The 26,699-nt window shown below is 53.3% G+C and overlaps 1 protein-coding gene across 2 annotated transcripts in view; it reads left to right on the plus strand.

Annotated features, from left to right (window-relative positions):
- ASB2 (ankyrin repeat and SOCS box containing 2) overlaps window positions 1-26,699 on the plus strand; it is a 48,045-nt gene that overhangs the window by 15,850 nt on the left and 5,496 nt on the right. For both annotated transcript variants that reach the window (XM_082647520.1, XM_082647519.1), the window contains exons 2-7: window positions 2,919-3,195; window positions 10,132-10,230; window positions 13,348-13,514; window positions 14,367-14,522; window positions 16,558-16,803; window positions 19,813-19,984. In XM_082647520.1, the coding sequence (XP_082503646.1) occupies window positions 2,990-3,195; window positions 10,132-10,230; window positions 13,348-13,514; window positions 14,367-14,522; window positions 16,558-16,803; window positions 19,813-19,984 (1,046 nt within the window). In that variant the 5' untranslated portion in view covers window positions 2,919-2,989. The remainder of the gene's footprint in view (window positions 1-2,918; window positions 3,196-10,131; window positions 10,231-13,347; window positions 13,515-14,366; window positions 14,523-16,557; window positions 16,804-19,812; window positions 19,985-26,699) is intronic.

Below are 26,699 nucleotides of genomic sequence, written 5' to 3' on the forward strand. Positions count from 1 at the left end.
TCCCCAGGTGCCCTTGTGTGCTGCCTTCGGAGCTGCAGCCTCGTCTAGCTGTGTTTGGAAAACCCACATTTGTGTGGTAATAACAACTTTCATTTGCTAGTGCCTTACAGAGCAGGAGGTGTTACTCTTAGGGCTGTGACAGGAAGTAGATGGAAGAATATCTACCAAAGGTTCAGCCCATGTCAGATCCCACCCCTCGCCCCGCTCCCACCCCAGATGGGTGACCCCCCCCCCCCCGCCGCTTGTGCTTTATGGCTGGTCCTCCTGCCAAGTGGTGGTTCCCAGTCACCCGTGGAGCCCTTCGAAGAAGTGGGATGCTCAGGCCACACTCCCAGAGATTCTGACTTAATGGGTCTGAGACGGGGCCCAAACACCAATCCTTTCTAGAACCAGTTTTATATCCTTTTAAGTAGATGTGTTACTGTGGTATCATGTACAGAAATGTACAGATCATACCCGAACGGCTCCAGGGATTCTTACAAAGGGAACCAACCAACCATGTAACCACTTAGATCAAGAAATACGGCGTGACTGGCCCCCCTCATGTTCCCTCCCACTTAGTAACCCCCAAAGGTAACCACTCTCCCGACTTCTGTCACCATAAGTTAGTTTTGCCTGTTCTTGAACTTTCTACAGATTGAATCGTGTGTGTATGTTCTTTGTTATCTGACTTCTTTTGCTCACTCGGGTTTGTGAGATGCATCCTGTTACTGTGTGTAGCGGCAGTTTGACTATTTCAATGGTGCATACGCTATCCATCACCTGAATACACGACAGTGCGGTAATCCATTCAAACGCTGATAGACATTTGGGGCGTTTCCATTGGCGTTTACTTTTTTTTTTTTTGAGGGGGGGTTTACTTTTATTATTATTACTTTTTTTTGCGGTACGCGGGCCTCTCACTGTTGTGGCCTCTCCCGTTGCGGAGCACAGGCTCCGGACGCGCAGGCTCAGCGGCCATGGCTCACGGGCCCAGCCGCTCCACGGCATGTGGGATCTTCCCGGACCGGGGCACGAACCCGTGTCCCCTGCATCGGCAGGCGGACTCTCAACCACTGCGCCACCAGGGAAGCCCCATTGGGGTTTATTTTGAATAACGCTGCTAAGAATTATTCTCAAAGTTGTCTTTTGGTGAACATACGTACACCTGTCTTGGGCATAGAGACTGGAGTGGGATTTGGGGGTCACATGACATGTATATGCCCAGCATTAGCAAATGTCATCCCATTTTGACACTTCTGCCACGAGTGGGGAGCATTCCGGCTGCTCCACTTCCTCTCCGATGCTTGCCATTTCCCATCGTTTTCACTTGAGCCATTCTGGTGGGTGTATAGTGGTATTGCATTGGGGTCTTAATCTGAGGTCTTCCCAAACACTTAGGAAGTTAAGCACCCTTGCGTTTGGTGGTTGGCCCTTTAGATGTCCTCTCTGTGAAGTGCCCGGCCTAGTCTTTTGGGTGTTGGTTAACTAGAGTCACAAGAATTCTATATGACAAAGCACCCGCCACAAGCATTTAGTCTCGCGCTCTGGCGCTGCGGGTCGATAGGCCGATCTAGGCCAGGCCAGGCTGGGTCACTCAGCTTGGGCTCCTCAGCTTCAGGCTGCAGGCCCACTGGACAGAGCTCCTCTGTGCAGGTTGGGCTGTGGCAGTCCCAGGTGGGTTCACTCTGGGGCCCAGCTAAAGGGCAATGGCTCCAAGGGGGAGTCCTGGCGATGGCAGAAGAGCGAGTGCCTCTGCACACGCGCACGTCAAGTGGCTGCGTTATCACGTCCACTAACGTTCATTGGCCAGAGCAAGTTACACGGCCAAGCCCAAGCTCAGTGGGGAAGGAAGGGGCAACATTCTGCCTCCAGGGGAAAGGGGAGGGTGAATATTTGCCGAATTACAGCACTGGTGTTTGGGATATTTTTTGAAAAGATCTCATGTGACTCTAATCTTCAGTCAGGGCTCAGAATCACTGACCTACAGCCACACTGCATGTGAGCCGGTCACAATGAAAATCAAGCTAAGCTGATTTGACTTCATTTCCTAAGAGCAGTTGACTCAACCAAAGTCCATTTCTCCTTAAGGCAATTTTTTTTAAGAAGACAGTCCCTGGAATTACATGGCAAGTGATTTTAACCATCGGTTTTAACTAGATCATGTGATTCATCTCTAATAATCTCACCTCTAGCACAAGGCAGAGAAACGCGTGGATAGGGTGTTGTTGGATGATTGGAAGGAAGGAATGTGGGCACGGTTGTGTAATCTCCTTGAGGGCAGGGATTCTGTCTCTTGGGATCGTGTTGCTGTATCACCAGTGCTTAGAAGAGTGTCAGACATAGAAGAGGTGCTCAGTAAATAATCCCTCAGTTAACGATGCATGCACACGTGTATAGATAGGCTGTCTGGAATGGAAAAATGAATGGTGGATGAGTGGATGGTTGGTTGAATATATAGCTGTATAGATGAATGGATGGATAAATGGATGGGTGGTGGATAGACAGATACATCTGAGGGTTATAATGGAAAGATAGGTGGATTGTTGGATGATTGGCTAGACAGATGAGTGGGTGGATAGGAGCACGGATGTTGGATGGATGATTAAATGGTTGGACAGATGGATGGCTAAGTGAACAGATGGGAGGGTGAGTGGATAAATGAGTGGGTGGGTGGACGGCTGGATGTGTGGGACGATGAATAATTGGATAGATGGGTGGCTGGTTGGACAGATGGTTAGATAGGCTGGTGGAGTGATGAATAGATGAGTGGGTGGATGGATGTGTAGACAAATGGGTGGTTGGGTGGATCACAGGACGCAATGAATGGATGAAGAATGATTGTGTGATTGCCGCAAGACAGCACAGCCTTCCCTGTGTGTAAACACAGCTACCTTGCATGACTCTTAGTGACCAGGGTGGCTTTGATCTCCTCACAGACTTTCCTGATCTGATGCTTGCTCCTCCCCACTGAGTGTCTTCTGGAGGCCAAGGTGAGAGGTGGAAGAGGATGGCCACGGAGATCAGTGCTCAGGGCAGACAGCGTGCCATTGGGCAAGAGGAGTACAACCTGTATAGAAGCCTGAGCGAGGATGAGCTGGTCCAGATGGCCATTGAGCAGAGCCTGGCTGACAAGACTCGGGGCCCAGCCACCACGGAGGCCGCCGTGTCCACACGCGTCAACCGCGAACCTGCGTATTTCTACCCGTGGACCAGGTGAGCGAGGGGAGGCCAGGCGGGGCGTCCATCAGGCACAGATCCCAAACACTGTTAATCCGAGACCAAGTTATCCTGGTCTCTAAGATGCGTTCTCACACTGTAATGACTTTCATTTGTTACCTAAACTCACTGAGCTCTGAAGGCGCCAAGTGCCACCTTGAGTGCTGTACACACTTCGCCTCATTTTATCCTCTTAAGGACCCTCTCGGAGGCTCTGTGCTATATCCCCATTTTACAGATGAGGAAACTGAAGCTCAGGGCTGAGTAACTAGCCCAAGGTCACACAGCTAGCAGACAGTGGTGCAGAGACTGGAGCTATCTGATTCCAGAGCCCATGGCTCGACCTTGTACCGCTGGCTTTATGTCTGGATGCAAAGGAACTGATGTTCTGAATCTGGCCAGGGCTTCCAACCCTTTCTATGCCATCTCCCTGGAAAAACATGTCTGAGAAGCAATGACATCTGCCCAGCAAAACCATCCTGCCTCCTGTTCCGGCTCCACATCTCAGCACGACCTCATCCTCCCATTAGCAGGACCATCTACAGCAGTGCCATGTCACAGCAGTAGAAATACGACACGGGCCACAACTGCAGTTCCACAGATGCAATTTTGAATTGTGTGACCTTGGGCAAGTCATTTAACCTCTCTGAACCTCAAACAACAATGGTAATAACAGCAGCAACAATAAACAGACTTTTTCCGATGTCCAGAGCCAGTCGACACGGATGAAGGTGGGTGACGGTACATCTTGGCCCTGTGCCCTGATGAAACCTACCAGGGTGTTCCCCAAGTGACTCTGGCCCTTCCAAGGCTGGACCACTTCTGCCAGGAAGGCTGGGCAAAGGCCTGGGATGCCCATCACTCAGGAGCCCCCTCCCTAAAGGGGAAGGCAGGCAACCTCCTTGGGCAGCTGGAAGGAATATGAAGGCTCCAGGTTACTGAGCTGACCACAAGGACATCCCATCCTGAGACCCAATCTGAAAAACAGAAGCCCAGGGCCAAGGACTCGTGGTGGCTGATGCTCTAGAGACCCTGGTTCCTGTTTTGGCCAGTTCAGCCTAAGTCAGACCACAGGTTCCTCTTTCTCAGAGGGATCAGAGAGAGAGAAGAGCAAGTTCCCTCCAACCCGGCCTGCAGCACAAGCCATATGTCCTGGGGCCTCTGCAGCCTTCTCCCCAGCGTGGGAACCCCCTGCAGGAGTGCTGTAGACACTTGAAAACATTAGAACTGGGCCCTGACCTCCTCCTTCCTCTAGTGGTAAGGAAGTGGCGGCCCCACGTGGGGTGTAAACATCTATCCTGAGAAAGAAAGCTCTCACGCAGCAGGGAAAGGACTTATCCAAGGCCATGCGGCCCTCACCCAAGATCCAGGCACAGTCAGGCAGGGCAGGGTTCAGCCTGCATCTCCTCACTCTTGATGTGGCCTGAAGCCTCCTAGGCTCTGTTCTGCCCTTTCATCTCCGAAAGGAGGCTGGGTTGGGCCCTGCTAGGGAAGCAAATCCCTTTCACGGGATCGTTAATCACATTCTCTTCCTCCACATGCCCAGCCCACAGGCGTTCACTTGATCCCGACAAAAGCCACGCAAGGTGGACGTTTCTGTGCCCATTTTACGTATGACAAAACACGCGCCCGGCAGGGCCAGGAACTGAACCAAGGTCTGTCCCACCCTGAAGTTCAGACACTTGCCCAGCTCCGTTGGTTCTGCAAAAGCCTCTCTCTATTTCCTGTCCCTCCTCCACCTTGAAGAGACGTCTCCCCACAGAGATTCAGGGTCCCCCAAACAAGAGACACACGGGTTTGTGCTCGCACTCAGACATGGTGTCACAGTAAGTATGGGGCCCAATAGGGTCCTTGTCCACTTTTTCCCCCAAATATCATAGTGTTCATCTAAGTAGACCCCCGGCAGGCTTAGAAAGCGGACATCACATATGTCCCCAGAGGCTCCACTTGGCCAGCTCCGCCTCATTTTTGACCAGCCTCCCAGGTCAGGCAAGTTGCTCTCTTACTTTCCTGACTGTTTCTTTCACTGCCCTGACTACAACAGTCTCTATGTGTTTCTTTCTGCCATTAACCTGTGAACTCCTTGAAGGCAGGGGCCTCAGCCGTCTTCCTTCTGGTGAGGCCTCGTGTCTAGCACACAGGGCCTGACCCGTGGCAACACCTCATAGCTCTTGGTGAACGGATGAAAGGGTGAATGAGTGAGGAGGTGGCAGACTAGAGCGGAAACAGGAGTGGGTTGGGAGGTTCGGCTCCTTCTTCTGTCACCTACTGGCTGTGTGTCCTTAGGCAAGTTACTTGACTTTTCTGAGCCCCAGCAACCTTATGCCTAAAATGGCAATAACAAAAACTTGCCCAGGCCTACCGTGCAGTATTCTTATGAAAAGCTAATCAGATGAGGTGGGTGCTGTCCCACATCCTGCAGCCTGAACAACTTCACTCCACTTCCTACCTGAGGACCCTGAGTGCCCATCTCAAGGCTGCCTCTGTATCATGGACAAGCTTTTGTGTCACCCTAGGAAGGCATTGCCCGGCCTCCTGAGAGTGTCCCCAGGGACACCGTGTGACCTCCTTGGGGACAGGGAAGAGATATAACTCACTTTTGTATCCTCAGTACCTGGCAAAGAGCCTGGATCATTGTAGATGCCCAATGAATGTTTTTAGGCAAATCAATGCATTTTTAAAAAATATTTATTTATTTGGCTGTGCCAGGTCTTAGTTGCGGCATGCGGGATCTAGTTCCCTGACCAGGGATCGAACCTGGGCCCCCTGCGTTGGGAGCGTGGAGTCTTAACTGCTGGACCACCAGGGAAGTCCCTGCATTTTGAATCCAATAAAATTCTCTAGAAATATAATTTATTGTCATCAGCTTGTGACCAAAATGGCAAACGTGGACGTTAAAGGTCAAGCAGGTCTTTGGGATCCTAGAAATGAAAGTCAGCTCAGCATCCCAGAGAAAATATAATATTCCCTTTTAAAGTCATCTTCCAATTTGTTCCTCTCCCACCACGAGGTAAGGGGTGAAGTTTGAACGTGTATGAGGATCAAGCCTTGGCCCGCTGAGGGCCCCCTGAAAGGCAGACCAACGTCCCATCCAGTGGAGAAGTAGGGTTCATGCACTCATGGAACAGGGAGCCCAAGGGTATGAAAATAGCAGTCCGAGTGGCTCCAGGAAGCTGAGTCTTCCAGTCTTTAAACTTCTGCATTTTATTTAAGGTTAAATTTCTAAGAAGAAGAAGGAAGAAAGCCTGAAGTAGGAACTTGCTCGGGCGGACGTGTGCACAGCTGCAAACAATTCAAATAAGCCACCTACACTTACTGTACACTTACGATGTGCCAGGTGACTTCCCTGCACCTGGAGGTGTATCAGGCCTGGTTCCTGTTCTCCCTAAGCTTTCAGTCTAATGAGGGCAAAGGCCCAGAGGTACATAATCATCCGACAGGATGGATGAAGCAAAGAGGCTTGCTTCGGTGTCAGAGGGACACAGGAAGGGTTGATCTACTTCTTAGCCAAGGAGGTGGGCTTTGCAGGATTAATAGGAGTTTGCCAAACAGGCTAGAGGAAGCAAACCTCTTTGAGCCTCAGTTTCCTCATCTGCAAAAGGGAGCCAATTTCATCTCCTTCACAAAGTGGACTAGAGGATGAAATGAGATGACTTGTGCCATGTGCCTATCATAAGACTTGGTACAAAGCAAGCTCTCAATGAATCTTAGCCATGGATGGGAAGGCAGAAGTTGCTGCAGCTTGGAATCCATGTTCTCTACATGTGAGTCCTCTCTGGCCAGCCCAGAAAGGATGCATTGGCCAGTGGGTGCGGGGGAAACAGAACTCTCATGGGGGGAATGGGCATGGAGGGGACAATCCCGTGTGAGCTCTTCCTTTCTCCAGCCAAGAGGGCAGCGGGCTGGTTCTCCAGGAATTTGAGGTCTTGGCATACAACCACACAGCACCAAGATTACCATACGGGACACTATCCCTACAAAGGCTTTTGTTTGCTTGTTTTGTTTCATTCATTTAAATTTATCAAGCGCCTGTGGTGCCAGGCCCTGTACTCATGACACCTGTGTTCGTGTGAGGACCAGATGGGAGGACAGGTATGGGATGCTGCTCAGTGGCAGGCATGGGAAGACTCTTGTATTTGTCAGCTCCCTGTGCTATTAAGACGCCTGCTTGCACCCGCATTCAGCCAGGTCCAGGCCAATGTAACACCCTTCCTGGGGCTGGCCTGGGCTTCTCATTAACTCAGACAGGGCCCACTGAGAAGTCAGGGGGCCTTGTCATCACAGCCCTGGTCCCCACTCTCACCGAGCCTGACCTGTGTCTGAAGCCGGGACCAGCTGGACTCCAGGACAGGGCTGTTGGGAGCTGCTGATGGTGACATACTACCGACCCCGACCTGCCCGCCCACACAAAGGACGTGGGGCCCTACCTGGGCCCCTTCCAGGGCATGACCTTTGCCCACATCCTGCCATGTTCCTCTCACTTCTGATGACTCAGCCCTAGTGGTTTTCTCTGCTGGGAATTTCCCTGCTCTGGACCCGGGGTGAAATGGGGCCTGTCGCCTTGATCAGAAAGAGCACGGAACCCGGTCAGGGGCCTGGCTCCCCTTCCGGCTCTGAGCACTCATGCTCCCTGCCCCTAAAGCCTAGTTAACACGCTCAGTTTCAGAGCGCCCAGAGCGGGTCCTCCTGCCTCTCTCCCAGCCCCTCCCTTGCGGCTCTGTGGTGGTGTGTGTCCTCACCACCACCCCCGCCCGACCCCGTGAGCCTCTGAACACCTGGGGATCAACAAAAAGGAATATGCCATCGATCTGCACCCCCAGGCCCTAGCACAGGCTGTGCAAGCATAGAAAGGAGGCGAGGCCATGCCCCATCGTGAGGGAATGTCACCGTCGCCATCTCGCTGCCATCCCCACCAGCCTCACCGTTCCATTGTTGCTGTTATTATTATACCGTCAGAGAGATGTCCTAATTTTAGGGTGGTGGGTAGGTTTTCATCAATGAGTTTTACCTGGCTAAAAGCATTCTAACAACAAAAAGTGATGGGAGGCCACACATGGATCAATGATGAGAGTGACCGGGTCCCCAGGGCCATGTAGAGCTAGAAGCCCAGGGCTTTGTCATGACCACAGGGCTGGGGACTGCTCAGGTGGGCCTGGCCTCAGGCTGCTTCTGTCTTGCCCAGCATCCTCCGCTTTTTAGGGCCGGGAGCAAGTGCAGATAATGACACTGAAACAGCAGCTCTCAGGGCTGGGGAAAAGGGGCCCTGGCAGGGCCAGTCTCTGCACCCCTGTCCCCAAGATGTGGTGTGAGATCTGTATGGCATCCTGAGTTTCCATGTGAGCTCATTGCAGTGAAGCCTCCACGGCAACCACAGCAGCGAGGAAACCCCTGGTCAGGTCCTGCCTCCTCATTTTGCAAAGGAAGAAACTGAGGCACAGAGAGGGGTGGGGGCTTGTTCCCAGTTTCAGGGACTGTCAGCGTGGCGGCCTGAGAGCCAAAGAAGGGACAAAGGGGCGGGAGACACCAAGCCTCTGGAGGAGGGAGCATGTGTCGGAGCTCCGCGGCAGACAGGAGTCGACTCTGCAGCTGCGTGTGAGCCTGGGGCCGTTTCCTGCCTCTAGGAGCCTCAGTCTCTGAGTCTAGGAAAGGCAGTGGCATTGGCACCTGCTCTAGTGTTCATGGCATCACACTCGGCCTCGCTGCTCAGGAGCAGGTGGGGGAGAAGGAAGGTGGGAGGTGATGACCGTGGTGCAGCAGGTGAAGGGGGCTGGCATCCTTCCCGTCTCTCTCTGCTCCCTCCCTTTCCCTGTGCCCCGGCCTGGCTGAGGGTGTCCACAAAATCTGCAGGGCCTCAGGGTCACAGTTCCAGCACCTCCGTGGCCCACGGGATGCTGGTCACCTGTAGCAACACCCTTCCCAATCCCGCAGGGGACTCCGCAGAGGGGTGCAGGAGACCAGGCCGGGTCCGCTGGGGTGTCTGTTGCACCAGGGTCCCCAACCCGCTGGAAGATGGGCCAGCATGCCCTGTTCCCATTCCAGCTCCAACCAATCCAGATCTGTGCAGTGGCCACCTCCCCTCCTTTCACTCCTCCTGTCCTCACAACAGCCCAGTGGGGTGGGAAAACTGAAACTCAGAGAGATGAAATAATGATGCAATGAATGGTGGACACGTGTGGAGCCCTGTGCCTGGCCCTCTGGTAAGCACTTTACACCATTCACGCATTCAGGCCTCACCAGACTAAGTCCCAGAGAAGATGCACCTGTTCGAGGTCACACAGCCAGGGAGTGCCAGAGCCTGGATTTGAACCCGTGTCACTCTGACTCCAAGCCCTGACTCCGATGAACTTCTTCGCGCATCCTTTTGCTCTACCCTTTGTACTGCTTGTTCCCGACCCTGGGACAGCAGGACCCTCTAAGGAGGAGCCAGTGAGGTGAGGGTGGGAGCACAGACCTGGCTTGGCGCCCCAGCTGTGCTCTCCTAGCCCCCCACCCCGGTGAATCTCTTGTCCATCCCTGTGGGGACCCAGCCTGGCCCGTCCTGGGACCGAGCCCCTTTCATCCTGGGACCTGCTGCTGACTGCTCCTCACATCCTCCTGGGTGAAGAATGTCACCTTGCTTCATATCTGCCTCCTGCGTGGCTGGCTGGGGAGGGGAACCTTCGGGGGTGGGGTGAGGTTAACCTCATTGTTGTCTTATATGGTCATTTAAATCTCCCAGGGCTTCCTCCAAGGGCCAAAAATAATCTGGAGACACAGCAGCTGTGTCCAGCGCACAGGGAGGACCCGGCCATCTGCTTTGGTTCAGAGCCCTGTGTCTGTCTGTCAGTCTCTCCCCCTCGCTCTCCCTCCATCCTCGTTCCTGCCTCCGGCCATGACCCGCTTCTCATATGCAGAGTATTTTTCCCTCTTTCACTCCTGCCCTGCACCCTCCAGGTCCGCTGTGTCTCCTGAGAGCGCCACGACCGCAGCCCCCAAGGGCCTGTTCCAGGAGGTTATGCAGAAATACAACCGCAGCCAGTCCTTCCAGCTAGCGTAAGTGCCCCCCCCCGCCCCCCGCGGCCCCCAGACCATCCAAGCTCATTCTCCTCTAAACTGGGTTTGGGGTGCAGGGATGGGAAGCAGTCCCACAGCCCCCAGGAAGAGGGGTACTCTGGAGGGACTCCAAGGAACAACCCTCCCAGGTGTGTCCCCCTGAGACCCAGCAGCTCCTGCCGAGCTGGGCTTGGTGGTCGCAGGCTCCATCCTCTAGGAACTGCCAGCCAGGCTGAGCTTGTGATTAACCCCTCAGTTCCCCCAGAATGGGCCCTGCGTGCTGAAGTAGCCCCGTAGGGCTCTGAACCTGGGGACCCAGCGAGAGGGGGACTGGGGAGACGGCTCTAGTACTCCAGGGGCTCAGATCTGAGGCCGATGAGTCAGCCCCCCATTCTGCCTCGCTTTCCCGCATGCCATCACCGTGGCTCTATCTGAGCACACCCACGACGCCCACACCCACAAGTTTTGGTTTGCTTTGTTGCCTTTATTTATTAAGTGCCAGGTGCTAAAACCAAAAGATAATCCGAGCTGCAGGAAAGGCTCTGTTTGCCTGGCACCAGGGTGCTGGGCTAGGTGAGTCCTTAGAAAATAGCTCTGTGCTGTTTCCTTCTCTGCTCGACCCCAGAAGCAGCTAAAAACAAAAAAGCGGTCCCGTCGCTGGAGCCCCTATTTCCTTGATCTGTTACATTGTGGGGAGGAGACAATTGGCCGATGTTTTGTTTCTTCTTCCCAGCCCTTTTCAAGTCCTGCCACCCCTCTCTTCCTTGGCGCTGCAGGTAGGATTTTGACAGTCTGGAAAAGCGAAACCAGGTTCTGGTCTCAGCGCTGTTGCCACTTCCTGTGAGACTGCCTGTGAGTCGCTGACCCTCACTTAGTCTCCGTTCTCCGTAGAGAAGGTTGGAGAGGACAGAGTGGCCTCCAGGGTCCTGTCCAGCTCCTCGGTCTCTGATGGTCTGATACCCGCAGCAGTTCCCCCCAGCCCTGGGGCGGGCACTTTGGCTGAGCTCGTACAGAAGCTGGCAGTGTGTGTGTCTGAGCGATCCAGGGTCCTTGCACCACAGCTGGATGAGGCCCAAGCTGAGCGGTGCGTCCTAAGAATGTTCTCATGACACCGCACACCCGCCAAAGCCACAAGAACAGCCAGCCCTCCTCCCTTCCACTTCAGACGGGTCCCACAGGAGACCTTCCGGGAGAGACAGGACACCTACCCCACTGGGGCTTTTCCTGACACCAACCGGGGCTGCTCTGGGCCGCTCGTGAGCGGAACTCATCAAGGTGGCAGTGATGGCGTTGATGGGGACTTCAGGGCTTATCTGGTCAGTTACCCATCGTCCTTGCTGGGTCTGTCCTTAACCGGCATCTGTGCTCTGAAGCTATTAATAACCAGAGAGGCTGAGAGTCAGGAGGAAGTGCTGCTCATGCTGGAGGGGGGAGCAGCTGGGAGGGTAAAGGGGCTGGCCCTGGAGACACTCTGGGCCTATCGTGGCCACTGACAGGGATGACGGCCTTGGGACAAGGCCTGCCTCCGGTCTCACCTCCTCCATCAGGGAAATGGGACCACTTACGCAGCTCTTTCCCCAAGAGTGGACCCACAGCAGTCTGTTGTCCTCACTGACTCTCCAAGGATGGGGGAAGCCAGCTCAGTGCATGAATGAATGAATGAATGAATGAACGAATGAATGAACGAACGAACAAACAAAGTGCTTGGATGAGCCAAGCTAAGAAGTTATCTTTCATATTAGCCCTGAAATCTTTTTGATATTCAGAAGTTTTAAATTGTGAAGGTGTCAAACGTATTAATCCTTCAGGTACTTAAATCTTTCAGCAGCTGAAAGTTCCAGAGGTGAGGAGAAGGGTCCGGAGAAAGGAAAGGGGTTGGGAAGACCCCAGAGAGGTGCTCACTGTACGGACTCCCCCTCTGAAGGGTCTGCGCCTTTGTCTCAGTGCAAACAGGCCCTGAAGGTGGAGGTGCTTGGTAAACTCTGGAGTGCTATGCTCAGGGAAGGAGTTTAATTATCACTAAAACCTCCAGTGGGGTCAGTTATCCATCCCTTTGGGGGGCCGACACTGGAAGCCCGAATCCTCCTGGTAGAAATGGTCTTGGTATAGCAGATGCAGCCACTGAAAGCTGCAGGGACAGAGGGGTCCCCTGATTCTCTTTTGGCCACCAAGGAGCTCTGTTTAAAAGGGATCCTTGGTTTCCATCTGTGGAAGTGAATGAGCCGGCCATGTTTCTAGTGGAGTTTCCCAATGTGGTACCCAACTTGGAGATAAAGGCATGGGAATACTCCAGGCCCAGGGATGCTCACAGGCGGACGGAACATTGGCAAAGCCCGATCCAGAGCCCTCACCTTTATCTTCTTAGGCCAGTGCGTCCCCCAAAAGCTCAGAGGAAGCCATTGCAAAGACTGTGTTGAAAGAGATACAAATACAATCCCCAAAGACACAAGCAAAACTCTAACAAGGAAGAGGCTGTCTTTTTGGAAATAGAAGGGATGAAGGAGTGAAATAATTGTCAGGGTTCTTAAATTCTGAATCCTTCCTCTCTCCCTCCCTTCCTTTCATATTTTCTCTCTCTCTCTCTCTCTTTCAAGCCGCAAATATTTATTAAGTACTTATTATGGACCAGCCACTGAGCTGTGCCGTGGGAACCAAATCATAAGGGATAAAAGAAAGACACGGGCCCTGTGGTCTTGGAGCTCAGAGTCCAGTGGGGGAGACAGACAGTGGGCAAACAATCAAAGACATGTAAAAGCCAGTGGTTAGCTGAGGGCTTAGGACCGGAGGCAGGGAGAGGCTGACCCAGTCACAGGCAGGCTGAGGAAGCCGTGACAGGGCTGAGAGTCAGAGAGGCCAAGGTCAGGGCCGAGGTCAGGGCAGAGTTTCCAGGGCACACCCATGTAGGTTAGGAAAAATTATTCTCCTTATTGAGAGGACACGGCTGCAGGGGCTGAGCACCTGTCCCAGAGTAGCAGGGCCAAGCAGGACTGTGCGATCCCACAGCCAGCCCCACTCCTGGTCACCAGCACGCCCTGCTTTCCTTCTGGGAAAAAGGCCACCTGGCCCTGCCTCTGCCTGCCCCAGTCCGGAGGAATGACCTGCCCCTTGCTCTCACAGGCCCGTGGACCCTGTGCTAAAGGCCATCAAGGAAGGCGATGAAGAGGCCTTGAAGGCGATGATCAAGGCGGGGAAGAACCTCGCAGAGCCCAACAAGGAGGGCTGGCTGCCGCTGCACGAGGCGGCCTACTACGGCCAGCTGAGCTGCCTGAAGACATTGCACCAAGGTGAGGCGCTGGGCTCTGTGCGCAGCCACAGGTGGGGACGGACGCACGGGCAAGGGCACTCTCCTTGCGGAGCTTTGCCTCACCACCACCATGGTGAAAGGGGCGAGGCAAAGCTACCACCCCGCTCGCAGAGTTAAAGTCATCAAGTGGGAAGCAAGGAAGTGCTTGGGGAAGCAAGCCATCCCGCCAGCGCTGCCCCACCCATCCCGCCACCTCTCCAGGCCTCCCAGGACAGGAGGGCCTAATTCCTAGAAAAGGAATGAGGGAAGGCTGACTTGTGGGAGAGCCACTGCCAGTTTGTTCGAGAATGTTCCAGGGGCTGATTTGGTGTGGAAAATACCGCAGCTGTGCCTGGGCCCTGCCAAGGCCGTCTCCAGCAGCTGTGACACTCTGGGCAAATCATGCCTCCTCTCTGAGCCTCGGCTCTCCCCCAGGCCAGATGTGGATGGGGAACACCTGCAGGCAGGAGTTACCTCTGCTCTCAAGAAGCATGGACCCCAGGCAGCCCACCACACTCCAGGGCAGGAGCGACTACATGAGACGGACTTCTGGCAGTGGCTGGTGGGAGTGTAAGGGAAGGACAGGGCCATTCGGAGAAGGAGGGGGTTCAACCAGGGGAGGCTTCCCAGAGGAGGTGGCATCTGAGCTGGATTAATATGACCGGGAAGCTGAAACAGCCCTGTGAAAGTGACTGAATCCAAGGCCAGGGCAGTGTGGCAGTGTGGATGGTAAATTCAGGTGGAGGCCACTCACATCTGTCCCTGGAACTGGGAGGAAATCGGGACCACCCCTGTGTTGGAGGGGGAGGTGGGTATCTTCCTCCTTTTGAATTTCCTGGTCTATCCTCCCCAGCATACCCGGCAATCATTGACCAGCGCACCCTGCAGGAGGAAACGGCCCTTTACCTGGCGACATGCAGGGGACACCTGGACTGCCTCCAATCCCTGCTCCAGGCTGGGGCTGAGCCCGACATCTCCAACAAGGCCCGAGAGACACCACTCTACAAAGGTGAGCCCACTAGGGTGGGCTTCCCCGAGGGAGGGTCCAGAAACTAGGTGGGCAATGGGGAGGATTGCTTGCAAATTGTACAACTCCCCAAGGGGGTCTACTTTGATGATGCAGCCTCGTTTAGATGTATAACTTCCATAGTTGAACCATTCATTCATGTACATATTCAGTCAGCATTTCCCAAGTCCTCCCATGGGCCAGGCATGCTGAGAGCCCTGAGATGAAAAGATACGGTCCGTGTCCGTGTGCTCTCCCCATCTGGTGGGCGTCGATTCGCAGATGATGTAATAGTCAGCCACTGGCATTGAAGAGCTTGGCACAAGGCACCTGGGAACATTGGGGAGGGGCCCTGATGTGGAAGAGGGCATCTGCAGGAGGGGGTCCCAGAGCTGAGCCTGAATGGGAGGGATTTACCAGCTGGACAAGCAAGGGGAACAGCATAGGCAAAAGCAAAGAGGCGTGAGAGGGAATTTGTACCTCCAGGATGTTCGAGAAAAGGAAACACTCCTGGCTTACCCAATACATCATCCAAGGACATTCACTGGCTGCCCTGGCAGTACCCAGGGTCAAAATCCGAATACTCATGACAGTTGGTATTTATTGAGTGCTTACTAACTAGCAGGCTCTGTTCTTTTTTCTAACCCTCATATCCATCCACGTACGAGGTAGGCGATGCTAGTATCCCATTTTACAGATGAAGCCGTAAGGCACAGAGAACTGACATGAGGCAGCCAGGATCACACAGCCAGCAAGGGCAGATCTGGGATCTAAACTCCGCGAGCTGGATGCCAGCACCACACTCTGAACTACTCCACGATCAAGTGTTTAGTTCATGCCTATACGCTTAAGCAATCAGCTTTGGGGCTTGCAAAAATGACAGGACCTTTACACGTTGAAAAACTACAGAAATCTCCAACTTTCCCTGTGTCTGGTATCCAGCACCTGGAACATTCCATAGGCAGCAGGAGCCAGGTCCACTGCAGACCTGTGGTGGAAGTGTCTTGCCTAGAACTCATGTCCCCTGGGCACTGGAGCCATCACCTGGAGCCTCAGCTGACCCAGAGAGAGCGCCCAATATGCTGGGTGACTCACAGCTGAAGCCTGGGCCCTGGTCCTGCATGAGCTCCACAATGTGCCAAGCTCCACCCTAGAGCCTTCGTATGCTACCTCCCTCCACCCTCCCACGGCATCCTCTCGGGAAGGTTCCATTATCTGTGCTTTACAGGTGAGGAAACCGAGCCTGGGGTCCTGTTTGAAACACTACACAGGCAGCCCCCCTTCCTTCTCACCACCCCCTCTGACTGACTCAGAGAAGCTTCTAGGGACGGTTAATTTGGACAAGTGCCCAGCCTCCCTGGTAGAAGCTCTGCCAGCGCTAAGGCTGCGTTTAGGGCCCACTGCAAGATGAGGCTTATAAGGGATGTTTGAGCAGACTCAGAAGACAGATTTTAGCCCAAATTAAGTGAGTAGCTTTTGAGGAAGTGTTTTGATCAGGACGATGGCACTGCCCTCCTCCTCCCCTTCTGGCTCGTGGAGGACCGAAGCAGGTAACACTGGAAAGGGAGATGAGGTAGGGGCATTCCAGAACCTTCCAGGGGACAGAGACTCCAGAATGGACTACCTGGATTTGAATCCCAGTTCTGCCACTTACTATCTGTGTGACCTTGGGCAAGTCACTTAACTTCTCTGTGCCTCACTTCTCTCATCTGTGAAAGGGAATAACACTACATCCTTTAAGGGTGGTTGGGAGAACTAAATCAGTTAATTATGCAAAGTGCTTAGAATAGAGTGCCTGGCATATAACCAGTGCCAGAGACATATCAGCAAATTCTGATTCGTATTACTATTACTTTTTGTTGTATAGCCTAGGTTTATGCAGAGACTGAAACTTAGTGCAGATCCAGTAGATATTTGTTGAGTGAATCCGCTTACGGCTGATGAGTGAATGGGTAGAGGGACAAACGAATGAATGAAGTCTTGGCTGGCCAGCTCCTGCCGGGGCCCTGCTGACCATCTTGCTTCTCCCTGGGCACAGCCTGTGAGCGCAAGAACGTGGAGGCAGTGAGGATTCTGGTGCAGTACAACGCGGACACGAACCACCGCTGTAACCGAGGCTGGACGGCTCTGCACGAGTCTGTTGCTCGCAATGACCTGGAGGTCATGGAGATCCTGGTGAGCAGAGGTGCTAAGGTGGAAGCCAAGAATGCCTATGGCATCACCCCCTTGTTCGTGGCCGCCCAGAGTGGGCAGCTGGACGCACTGAGGTTCCTGACCAAACACGGTGAGTGCTAGGGTCCCTGGGTCATGGAGTTCCCAAGGGGCACAGCTGGGAAGGACCTCAGAGACCAACTCTAAGGGAAGGCAAGTTTAGGGGTCCTCTATGGATATACTCTGACTGAGTGATGCTATCTTCCGGGAGTACTGTGTTGAGAAGGATTCTGAGGCTGTGTCTAGGCTCAGCCGGAAATGTGTTGAGTTCCACAAGTGATCCCCGCAATTAGGCACAAACTTGGAGTGGGGTGGCACACGTGCTGTATATTAGCCATCTCTAACCTAGCCCAACAACCTCATTTTACAAATGAAGAATCTGAGGCCCAGAAAGAGGAAGGGACTTATCTATCTATAATCACGTAGCAAATTAGTGATAGAACTAGCCAGAATCTTAGTCTCCCGACACCCTAACCGCTTCTCTTCTATCACGGCCAGAAGGAACTTCAGACAACATTTAGGTCACCTCCTCACTTTATAGGTGATGAAACAAGGACCAGAATAGGAAAATGACTTGTCCAAGGTCTCACGGAAAATTAGAACTGGGATTTGAACCCTGGTCTTTGCACTCCTTGCCTCTGAAAAATCTTTGTTCACTTAATGGGACAAAATAAAATAATATTGCCTGAACTATCATGTCCCAGTAACAGAAGACTCCAAGACTTTGGCCGACATTCTTTTGGTTAAAGAGTATTATATTCTGATCTACCCCAAGAACACTTTTGATTTCCTTTCTCTCTCCATGGGAAGTGACCCTTCCACTTGAGCAACAGAGAACCCAGAGGTAAGCCAGACGCTGGGGCTGAGTTGGAATAATTTGTTGAGGACCCACTGTGTGCCAGGCACTGCACTAGGCATGAGCACAAGAAGCCAGTGAGGTTTCCTCCACAGCCCTAAGAGGTAGGGAGTGTCCTCATGCTATTTTGTAGATGAGGAGACCGAGGCTCGCAGAGGTTAAATGATTGGTCACAGTCAGAGCCTGGACTCCGACTGCGTCCATCTGACTCCAAACTGCATGCTCTTCACACCCCGCCACCCCGCCCCAGGCCTCGAGAATTTCCATCCTGGGGCTTGGCCTGGATAGCATCCACCTACTCAGCACGTGCCCGAGCATTTGGGAAAACAGACCCAGGGCAGTTCCTTGCCGCTGGGGACATATCTGGGCTGACCAGCCTGAGGACAGAGGGGCACAGGGAGGGTCCTGGGAGCCAGGAAAGGAGGCTGGGCAAAGGGCGGGGTGCTCAGCGGACAGGCGAGGGGAACTGGCTAACGCTAGACCTCTGCCCAGCTCTCCCGCTGAAGCCCTGAGTCAGGGTCTGTTCCCGTTGTGGGCTGAGTCCACTTGCAAATGCAAATATTTTTCTTGTGTGAGCAGGCGGCTCTGCCTGAGGCCGGCGGGGTCCAGGCTTCCAGGGAGCCTGACTCTGAGAGCTCGGCAGTGTCAGAGCCGCTGGCCAAGTCTCCCTCGGGGTGGAGGCAGAACCAGCCTCTGCGCCCCGGCCCCTCCATCCTGGAGAACTCGCATTTGCTGAGCAGCCCCTCTGTGCCAGCCACCTGGTGGGGAGGTTGTCTTAGTTCACAGAATACCGCAGACTGGGTGGCTTACGGACAACCAAGGTTTATTTCTCACAGTTTTGGAGTCTGGGAAGTCCAAGATCAAGGTGCCGGTGGATTCAGTGTCCCATGAGAGCCTGTCCCAACTTCCTAGGCAGCCAACTTCTCTCTGTGTCCTCACATGGTGGAGGGGTGAGGGAGTTCTCTGTGGTCTCTTTTATGACGGCACTAATCCCATTCATGAGGGCTCCACCCTCATAACCTAATCACCCCCCAAAGGCTCCCCCTTCTAACAGCATCACACTGGGGATTACGTTTCGTAAGAGTTTTCAGGGGACATGAGTGTTTCAGTCTATAGCTGATATTTGCTTACATTGCCTTATTTACTCCTTGCAGTTGAGTAGGTACTATTATTCCCAGTCAACAGATGAGAAAACTGAGGCTCCTAAAGGCTGCCCAAGGCCACAGAGCTTGTAAAGCATGAAACAGAAACTTCAACTGGTTCTTGTCTGGCATGAAAGCCTGTGCTCTTTCCGCTAGACCAGAAATCAGTCATCAAAAATTTTAAATTACAAGAAAGCTTGTGATAAGCTGGATGCCCAGAGAGAGGGGATCTGTGTGGTTAACAGATGCTCTTGATTTCAGCCCTTACTGACATTTCACTGCCATCTCAGTTCTATTTCCTTCCGGAATAGGGAGGGACTGGGAACAGGCTGCACCGCTCTTTGCAGAGAAACCCCTGCATTCTCTCCATCACCACCAGGAGACGGAGAAGGTGTAGGGGACTGGGCTTACGGGAGACTGTCACCAGGCTGGATTCCTCCCTCCTGCAGCACGGTGTAGTGTTTCCTTCAGAGGAGACAAGAAGTAATTCCTCCCTTATTCCTTGAAATGGAAGGCAGGGAAGAGCAAATCCCAATGAATAGAATTATTAGGGTTTTCTGTACGAGGAGGCTCTGTGCCCTCCTAGAGCTGTGAGGGCCTTCCTCAGGGCAGGATCTGGATCCCTTTAGGTGGAATGAGTGTTGAGAGCATGGTCTCTGCCATCTGACCATCTGTCAGCGCTTCTGCCATCGGATCATCGGGGTTCAAGTTTGGGCTCTTCCCTTATGGGCTGGGGGTTCTGGGGCCAGTTGCAGAGGTTCTCTGTGCTTCATCGTCCTTGTCTGTGACATGGAAATAAAGTTGTTACCGATTGCATGGGGTTACAGTATGCTGCGGACTCAAAGAGATAGCATAGGTAAGGCACAGCGTCTGGCACAGAGCAAGTGCTCAGTAAATCCTAGCATCGTTGTGGCAGCTCAGGATGGCAGACAGCGGGTCTCAATGTAGCAGAAAGGAGCTGGAGGTCCTCCGGGTGATCCAATGTATCACAGTGGTTAGGGCAGCAGCGGCCAGCCCGAGGTGGGCGTTACATCAGGGACAGTGACCGCCCTGATCACTCACCCATCCGCCTCTCCTTTGCCAGGTGCTGAGATCAACACACAGGCCAGCGACCACGCATCTGCCCTCTACGAGGCCTGCAAGAACGACCACGAGAAGGTGGTGGAGTTCCTGCTGTCGCAGGGTGCCGACGCCAACAAGGCCAACAAGGATGGCATACTCCCGCTGCACATCGCTTCCAAGAAGGGCAACTACAGGTCAGCCCAGGCCCCGCCCCTGCCCCTGAGGCTCCTCCCCCTCCCCACCCATTCCTCTGAATGCCCCGCCCACGGGGGTAGGGAGGCCCAGGAGAGGTCAGAGCCCAGGCCACGTTTTAGGTGGAAAAGAGGAAGACCCCTCAGCAGTCGGCAAGCTAGAGTGAATGCTTACAACACCAGGAACAATAATAATAGCCAACACCTATGTGGCACTTTCCGGCACTTTACATTAGAAATGTGTTCAATCCTTTTAACAGCTGTACTTTTCATAATTCTTTTAACAAATCTATTGAGGTAGATACGATTATCTTCATTTTTTCTCAAATGAGGAAGCTAAGACAGAGAGGTTGAGCGACTTGCCCAAGGTCACTCAGCTTGCAAATGACAGGAACTCACCTGTTCCAAACGTCACATCTACTGGATTCCACACAGAAAGCCAGATATGAGTCTGGACTAGTGGATATTTCTGTTGGGGATGCAAAGATAACCTCTTAGGCAGTTAGCAGGCATACAGGGGACACCTACAATAATACAAATAGTACCATTGATACTAGCTAGTTTTTCTTAAGCACTTACTGTGTGCTAGGTACTTTGAGTGAGATGAGAGAAGCTTAAGTTTTCAGAGAGCAATCTGGTGGGACGGAAGATGTGCGCGCGCGCGCGCGCGCACACACACACACACACACACACACACACACACACACACACACAAATTCATGACGAATGAAAGAGCATGAAGAGCTGAGGTCCGTGGTGGTCCTAGAGACTAGCATGGGCTGGAAGCAGAGGAGTGCTAGAGCTGGCTTGTACAGCTCCTGTGAGCTGATTGATCACATTGGTAGCCTGAAAATGGCCATGATGAGAGTATTTACACCATGGAAATTAATGATTGTTAGAAATCAGAGGCCCCTCCTCCCCCCAGAGAGCAAGTTGTTAAACCTCCACCTGCACCACCACTAGCTGGAGGGTCAGGGAAGACTCGCCTAGGAGGTGCCCGTGGAGGATGCACAGGGCCCAGTAATTTCCATTCGACCAGTGTTCCCCAAACTTTGAGCATTCACAGACATTCTTCCTGATTTTAGATATCTGTACCCTCACTTCTTAGTATTTTCCTTTCAAGACGTTATTATTTTCAATGAATTTATTTTCAAAAGGGAACGTTTATCACACTATTAAATTGTTAAAATGATCAAGTTACAATTAATAAAAAAACCTTTTCACCTAAAATCCCATCTCGTGTACCCCAGACGACACACTTTGGGAAATGCAGCCCTGTCCTCAGCAGGGAGAAGATCATGTGGGCTGGAGGGTGTGGGTGGTCTCCACTAAGGCAGAGGGAAATGGGGGTGGAGAATGGAGTGGAGACACAAGGAGACAGAGCTGACTCTCAGGGGCCCCAGGCCCTGCTCTGTAGGTACCCGCACAAATGACCAACCAAAGATGCCCTCCCCGCTTCATGCCCCATACATGCACAGAGGAGACCCCGCCTTCTCTGGACCAAGTAGCCGGCCGTGAGGCAGACATATCTGGGTCTGAATGCCTCCTGAGGCCCTGGGGAGCTTGCTTAACCTTCCTGAGCTCAATTCCCTCTTGTGTAAAACGGGAGGCAGGTTGCACTGCCTCGGGGGCTGTTGCGGGGACTAGTGAAATGGATATACGCGGCTATAGAATGGAAATAAAGCCCTCAGCAGAGCACCTGGCACACAGTAGGTGCTCACTGGGTCTGCATTCTCTCTTATGTAGGGAGGGTACATTCCATAATTTTTCAGTGAAACCAATGAAGCGATGAAAACAACTTAAGTCAGGCACAGGTGGTGGGCAAGATAGCATCTTGCTCTTCAGCTCCAGAAAGATCCCCCATCAGTCAACAAACATGGATTCTCTTAACCTGACTCCAGAGAGATCCCGAGGGAAAGAGACAGAAGGGCTGACCCTTGAAGCCTCCCGGTACGCTGGCTCCCCATACTTGCCTGTACAGCACAGTCACTCTGGGCTATTTTTTAAATAGCACATCCCAGACACACGGAACCAGAATCTCCAGGAGAGAGGGAGCCCAAGTCTCTATCACTGAAAAGCTCTGGGTCAACCAGATACAGCCCAGCCAGACCTCTGGGGGGGACCATTGATCTAATCCAAGCCTGATTTTGCAGAGGAGAGACCCGAGGACAGAGATGGGAAGTGGTTTGCCAGAGAGTGGCCGAGCTGGGACTGTCACTTGGCATCCTCCAGTCACGCCCAATGCCTTCAGGTGGAACTAGATGTCAGCAGTCTGGCCCCAGCTGGTGGGGAGTTTGAAAGAGCACTGGGTGTGGCTAAGGATGGCCAGGGAGAAAGGCTGGGCCTCTCTGGAACCACCAACGTGAATGGCTTATGCTCTCCCAGAGTCTCCTGCTTTGGACTCGTGCTGACTCCCAAAGCCATGTCCCTGGTTATTCACCCTCCATTCTCAGACCTCAGTTCCCTCTCGACCCCAAGACTGAGGGGGCCAGGCCACCTTTTGACGTCTGCCCTACAAAGGGGTAAAGCCGACCCCCAGCAGCTCCTGCCACCTGGCAGGGCCCGCGGCCAGGCAAGCCCCCAGTGCTGCACTCACTCCCTGGGCATGTGGCATGTGGCCCTCTCCACGCTGTCCTCCCTTGGCTGCTTGGGGATTTGATGTGAATTTCCCTAGGCCTTCCGCACTCACCACCTGCCAGGACGCCCTGCCTGTCTGTAGCATGGAAGGTGGCTCCAGCATCTGGGCTCGGTGCTCGCCAGATGGTGCCTTCAGCACTTTTAACTGGAGGGCGTGACATTTGGGCGTGGCTGAGAAAGGAGCCCCCAAGACCCCAAAGTCTTAGGCACCTCCAAGACACACTTCTTCTTTCTTTCTTTTTTTATAAATTTATTCATCTTTTTTTATTTTTGGCTGCGTTGGGTCTTCATTGCTGCACATGGGCTTTCTCTAGTTGTGGCGAGCGGGGGCTACTCTTTGTTGAGGTGGCTTCTTTTGTTGCGGAGCACGGGCTCTAGGCGCACGGGGTCAGTAGTTGTGGCACACAGGCTCAGTAGTTGTGGCGCACGGGCTTAGCTGCTCCGCGGTATGTGGGATCTTCCCGGACCAGGGCTCGAACCTGTGTCCCCTGCATTGGCAGACAGATTCTTAACCACTGCGCCACCAGGGAAGCCCCAAGACACACCTTTTCTTATTTTTCATTTCCAGTTTAGCAAAGACACCTTATGAGATTAAAACTCAGCACCAAAGATAGACTTATTAAGAAGTAGTATTAGAGAAGAGCAGATGGTGCAGGATCCCTTTAAACTGAATTTAGAATAGCACTGAAACCACTGGTTCTCAACCTTGGCTACACACTGGAACCCTGGGGAACTCTTAAAACCCTGAGGCTTGGGCGCCGCCCTTAGAGATATCGCTGTAAGCAATCTGGGTTGGGGCGAGGACTGCAGGATTCCTAAAAGCCCTCAGCTGATTTTACCAGGCATCCCAGGGGAGAACCAATGTGTCGTTTGTGGCTGACATATAATACTGACATGTATTTTGGGCCTTCCCTAATTTTTAAATATCCTTTCTCTTTTACTTCTAATTTATATTACCTTTGCAAGCCACTGAAAACTCTTTCTGGGAAAGGCAGAATAGAGAACATTTAATACATTAAATTAAAATACATTTTTCAACACATTCATAAGCAAGTTAGCATGCCCGTTAATTAAAAGGGAAACTGAGGGTCAGAGCTCAAGCCCTCCCAGAAAATGAGAGGACAGGCCCCTTTCTCTAACCCCATCCACTCCAGGAAACTGGTTTACTGCTTGTACCTTCTGGAGGAAAATGAAGGTTTGCAGCAAAGTTTCTCAAGGCGTGATGCATAGATCACCCACCTCAGATTCCGGGGCCCCTCCCCAGACCTGCTGAATTGGGCCCTGAATGTCAGGGCCCAGGAACCTGCATTTTCAGCATTCCCTCAGGGATTCTGAGTTGCACAGGGATTGAGAGCACACAGATTGTATCCTCAGCAGGCTCCACTGTCTCTCCGGGGACCCAGAGACCCCTAGGCTTGCTTGTTCATCCAGCAGGTGGCACAGAGTGGCAGTGGGCCTGTTTTTCCTCCTTCGTGGAGGACCTGCTCCTCTGCTCCAGCTCCCAGGGGAAGAGCTGCAGACTTTCCCCCAGAAGGATCCCTCGTGGGCAGGAGTCCCACTGTGCCCTCGGGAACACCCTCAGGCAGATTCTCCACTGGTGGAGCCTTTGCTGGCTCCGTAAGGGCTCAGAAAAGAGGTAATCCTCCCTCAACACACACACACACACACACACACACACACACACGCACGCACACACACACACACACACGCACACACACTGCCAGGTTGACACAGTGCTACCAGTGGTATTGGGAGCAGAGCCATTTGTGGGCAGCTGGTTCCCTTGTGAAAGTCAAGTCCATGGTCAAATTTATACTGAATGCTGGCAGAGGTCACACCACCGTGACCCGGTGACCCAGGAGGCTGAGCTGGTGGGTGCAGCTTCCATGCTGGGGAAAGGAGAAGAGAGGGACAGGGAACTAGGCCTCCCAGACACCAAAGTTTCTGCCAGGCAATGAGTACGTTTGTTCTCTTCTTAAGGTGCATTTTGAGCACCTGTGGTCCCAGGACCTGCCCATGGGAGAAATGGGAATGTCCCAGTCTGTCTTGTGGGGTCTCCCCATCGTCCTCCTGCCCTCCTCCCACCAACTGGTCTGTGGGAGAGAAGTGATGACATGCAGTGGGGCGACCAACACTCCCCAGGCCTAGGGGGACTGGGGCATCATGGAAAGGCCTGGTCTTGGGCATTCTGATGCCTGCATTCTGCCCTGGCTTTGCCATCCACCTCCAGTCCAACCTCCACCTCCCACCCCACACCCAGGTCTCAGTTTCACCCTCTGTAAAATGGGAGGCTGGACACACTGATCTCCAGACCCCGCCCAGCATTACAATTACTCTCAGCTTGGCCAAGTCCTCCAGAAGCGTACAACAATTAGATAATTTCACTGTGTTATTTTCTGGGACTCTAGGCAACGTCCAGTCACGTTCCCACATTTCTGCCATTTTCCCTTGGTTCGGCAAAGGACCAGTGGAGACCAGCTGCGACCTGCCAGAGATACCAGCCCATCTGGCCAGTGGCCCCAGGCAGCCCCTTTCGCTGTTTTTCCCGTGCTTGGGCATGTTACGGCTGTTAGGGAGCATTTGTTGGCGATGGCTGTGGTCCAGGCTGAGGCCCCGGCCCCCGCCTTTGACCAGCACCTTAACAGAGCGAGGTCAGGCCTCCTGAGCCTGCACAAATAGAAATTAGGAGGCAATTAGCCCCCCTGGGTGTGTGAATTTCCTTTTGAGGTTTGAGAGGCAGATTTTAAGCAAACACAGCGTCACTAACCATAATAATACTTTCCACTGAGATCCTAAGGGGAGGTCCCTGGCATCACATTTCTAAGAAGCCAGAAGCCCCAGGAGCCCAAGTGCCAGGAGGCAAAGAGGTGTGGGAATGGGCCTGGTGGCGCCTGCTTGCCCTGCCATGGCCACTTCCTTGGAGCCCACAAGGTCACCTGTCAGCCGGGAATGTGTGGGTTAGGGGCTGTAATCACGTCAGTGGCAAGAGCTTGGCAGGTGGCAGGGGTCTAGGGGAAGACAGCAAATACAAGGGGTCAGGATTCCTGGGGTCAAGCCCCAGAACTGCTTTATGGCCCTCGATCAGTCACTTCATCCCTCTGAGCCCTGCCTGTTACAAAGAAGGCCACAGACCCACTCTGGCTACCTCCACAGCCTGCAGGGAAGATAAAATGGGGCAGGCAAGTAATGTGTTGTGAAGAATGTAAAACCCTGTGACATAGCAGCTCTCTCCTGACTGCCACACAAGAAGCAGAGGAGTGGTTAAGAGTGCGCTCCTCACTCCAGGGGGAATCAGACTAGCTGGGTTCCAATCCTGGCTCCATCACCTACTGGCTGTGTGTCCCTGGGCTTCTCTTTGCTCATGTAAATGAGGTTAATGCTAGTACACATCTCATAGGGCTGTTGGGAGGATGTACCAGATTAGCGTAGGTTAAGGGCTGAGAATAGTGCCTGATTCATCAGAGGAGAGCAGAGTCAGGGCTGGCAGCAATCCCCAGTCTCAGCCGCAGCTGATCAACCCTCTCCGAGCCACAGGCAGGGCAGAGAGCCTGGGAGAGGCTAGAGTCAGCCTTCAGGGGAAGAGGCTTTGAGACTCCCAGGACCGGGGAGGCGACCTCACGGTCACTGAGGGCTAACTGGGGTCTGGGGCAGGAGTGGCTGGGGCCAGACAGATTTGTCCCCTCCTGTCCCCCAGGACCTGGTGGACCCACCAAGGCCTCAGGGCAGCAAGACAGAGATGCAGGACAGCTCAGCCCTGGAGTCAGAGGAGGGTACAAATCCTGGTTTGTGTCTCCCGAAGTACGGCCTGGGCAAGCCCCCTAACCGCTCTGAGCATTGTTTTCTCATCTGTATTAAAGGGAATGACGAGACATACTTTCTGGGGTGTTGTAAAGAGTAAACCGAATAGTGTTTGTAAAGCCTTTGGATGTCTCCTGGCACATAGTGAGCCCTTGGATACGGCTGTCCCTGCCCGCCCACGCCTACCCGCACCCCCAGCCTACCCAGGCAGGGCAGGGTCTAGCTCCATGCTTCACGATGTGGCTCTACTGCCTCCTGAAGACAGTAGCCCAGACAGTCATTA

This window comes from Grampus griseus (assembly GCF_964374135.1).
Source record: "Grampus griseus genome assembly, chromosome: 2".
NCBI lineage: Eukaryota > Metazoa > Chordata > Mammalia > Artiodactyla > Delphinidae > Grampus > Grampus griseus.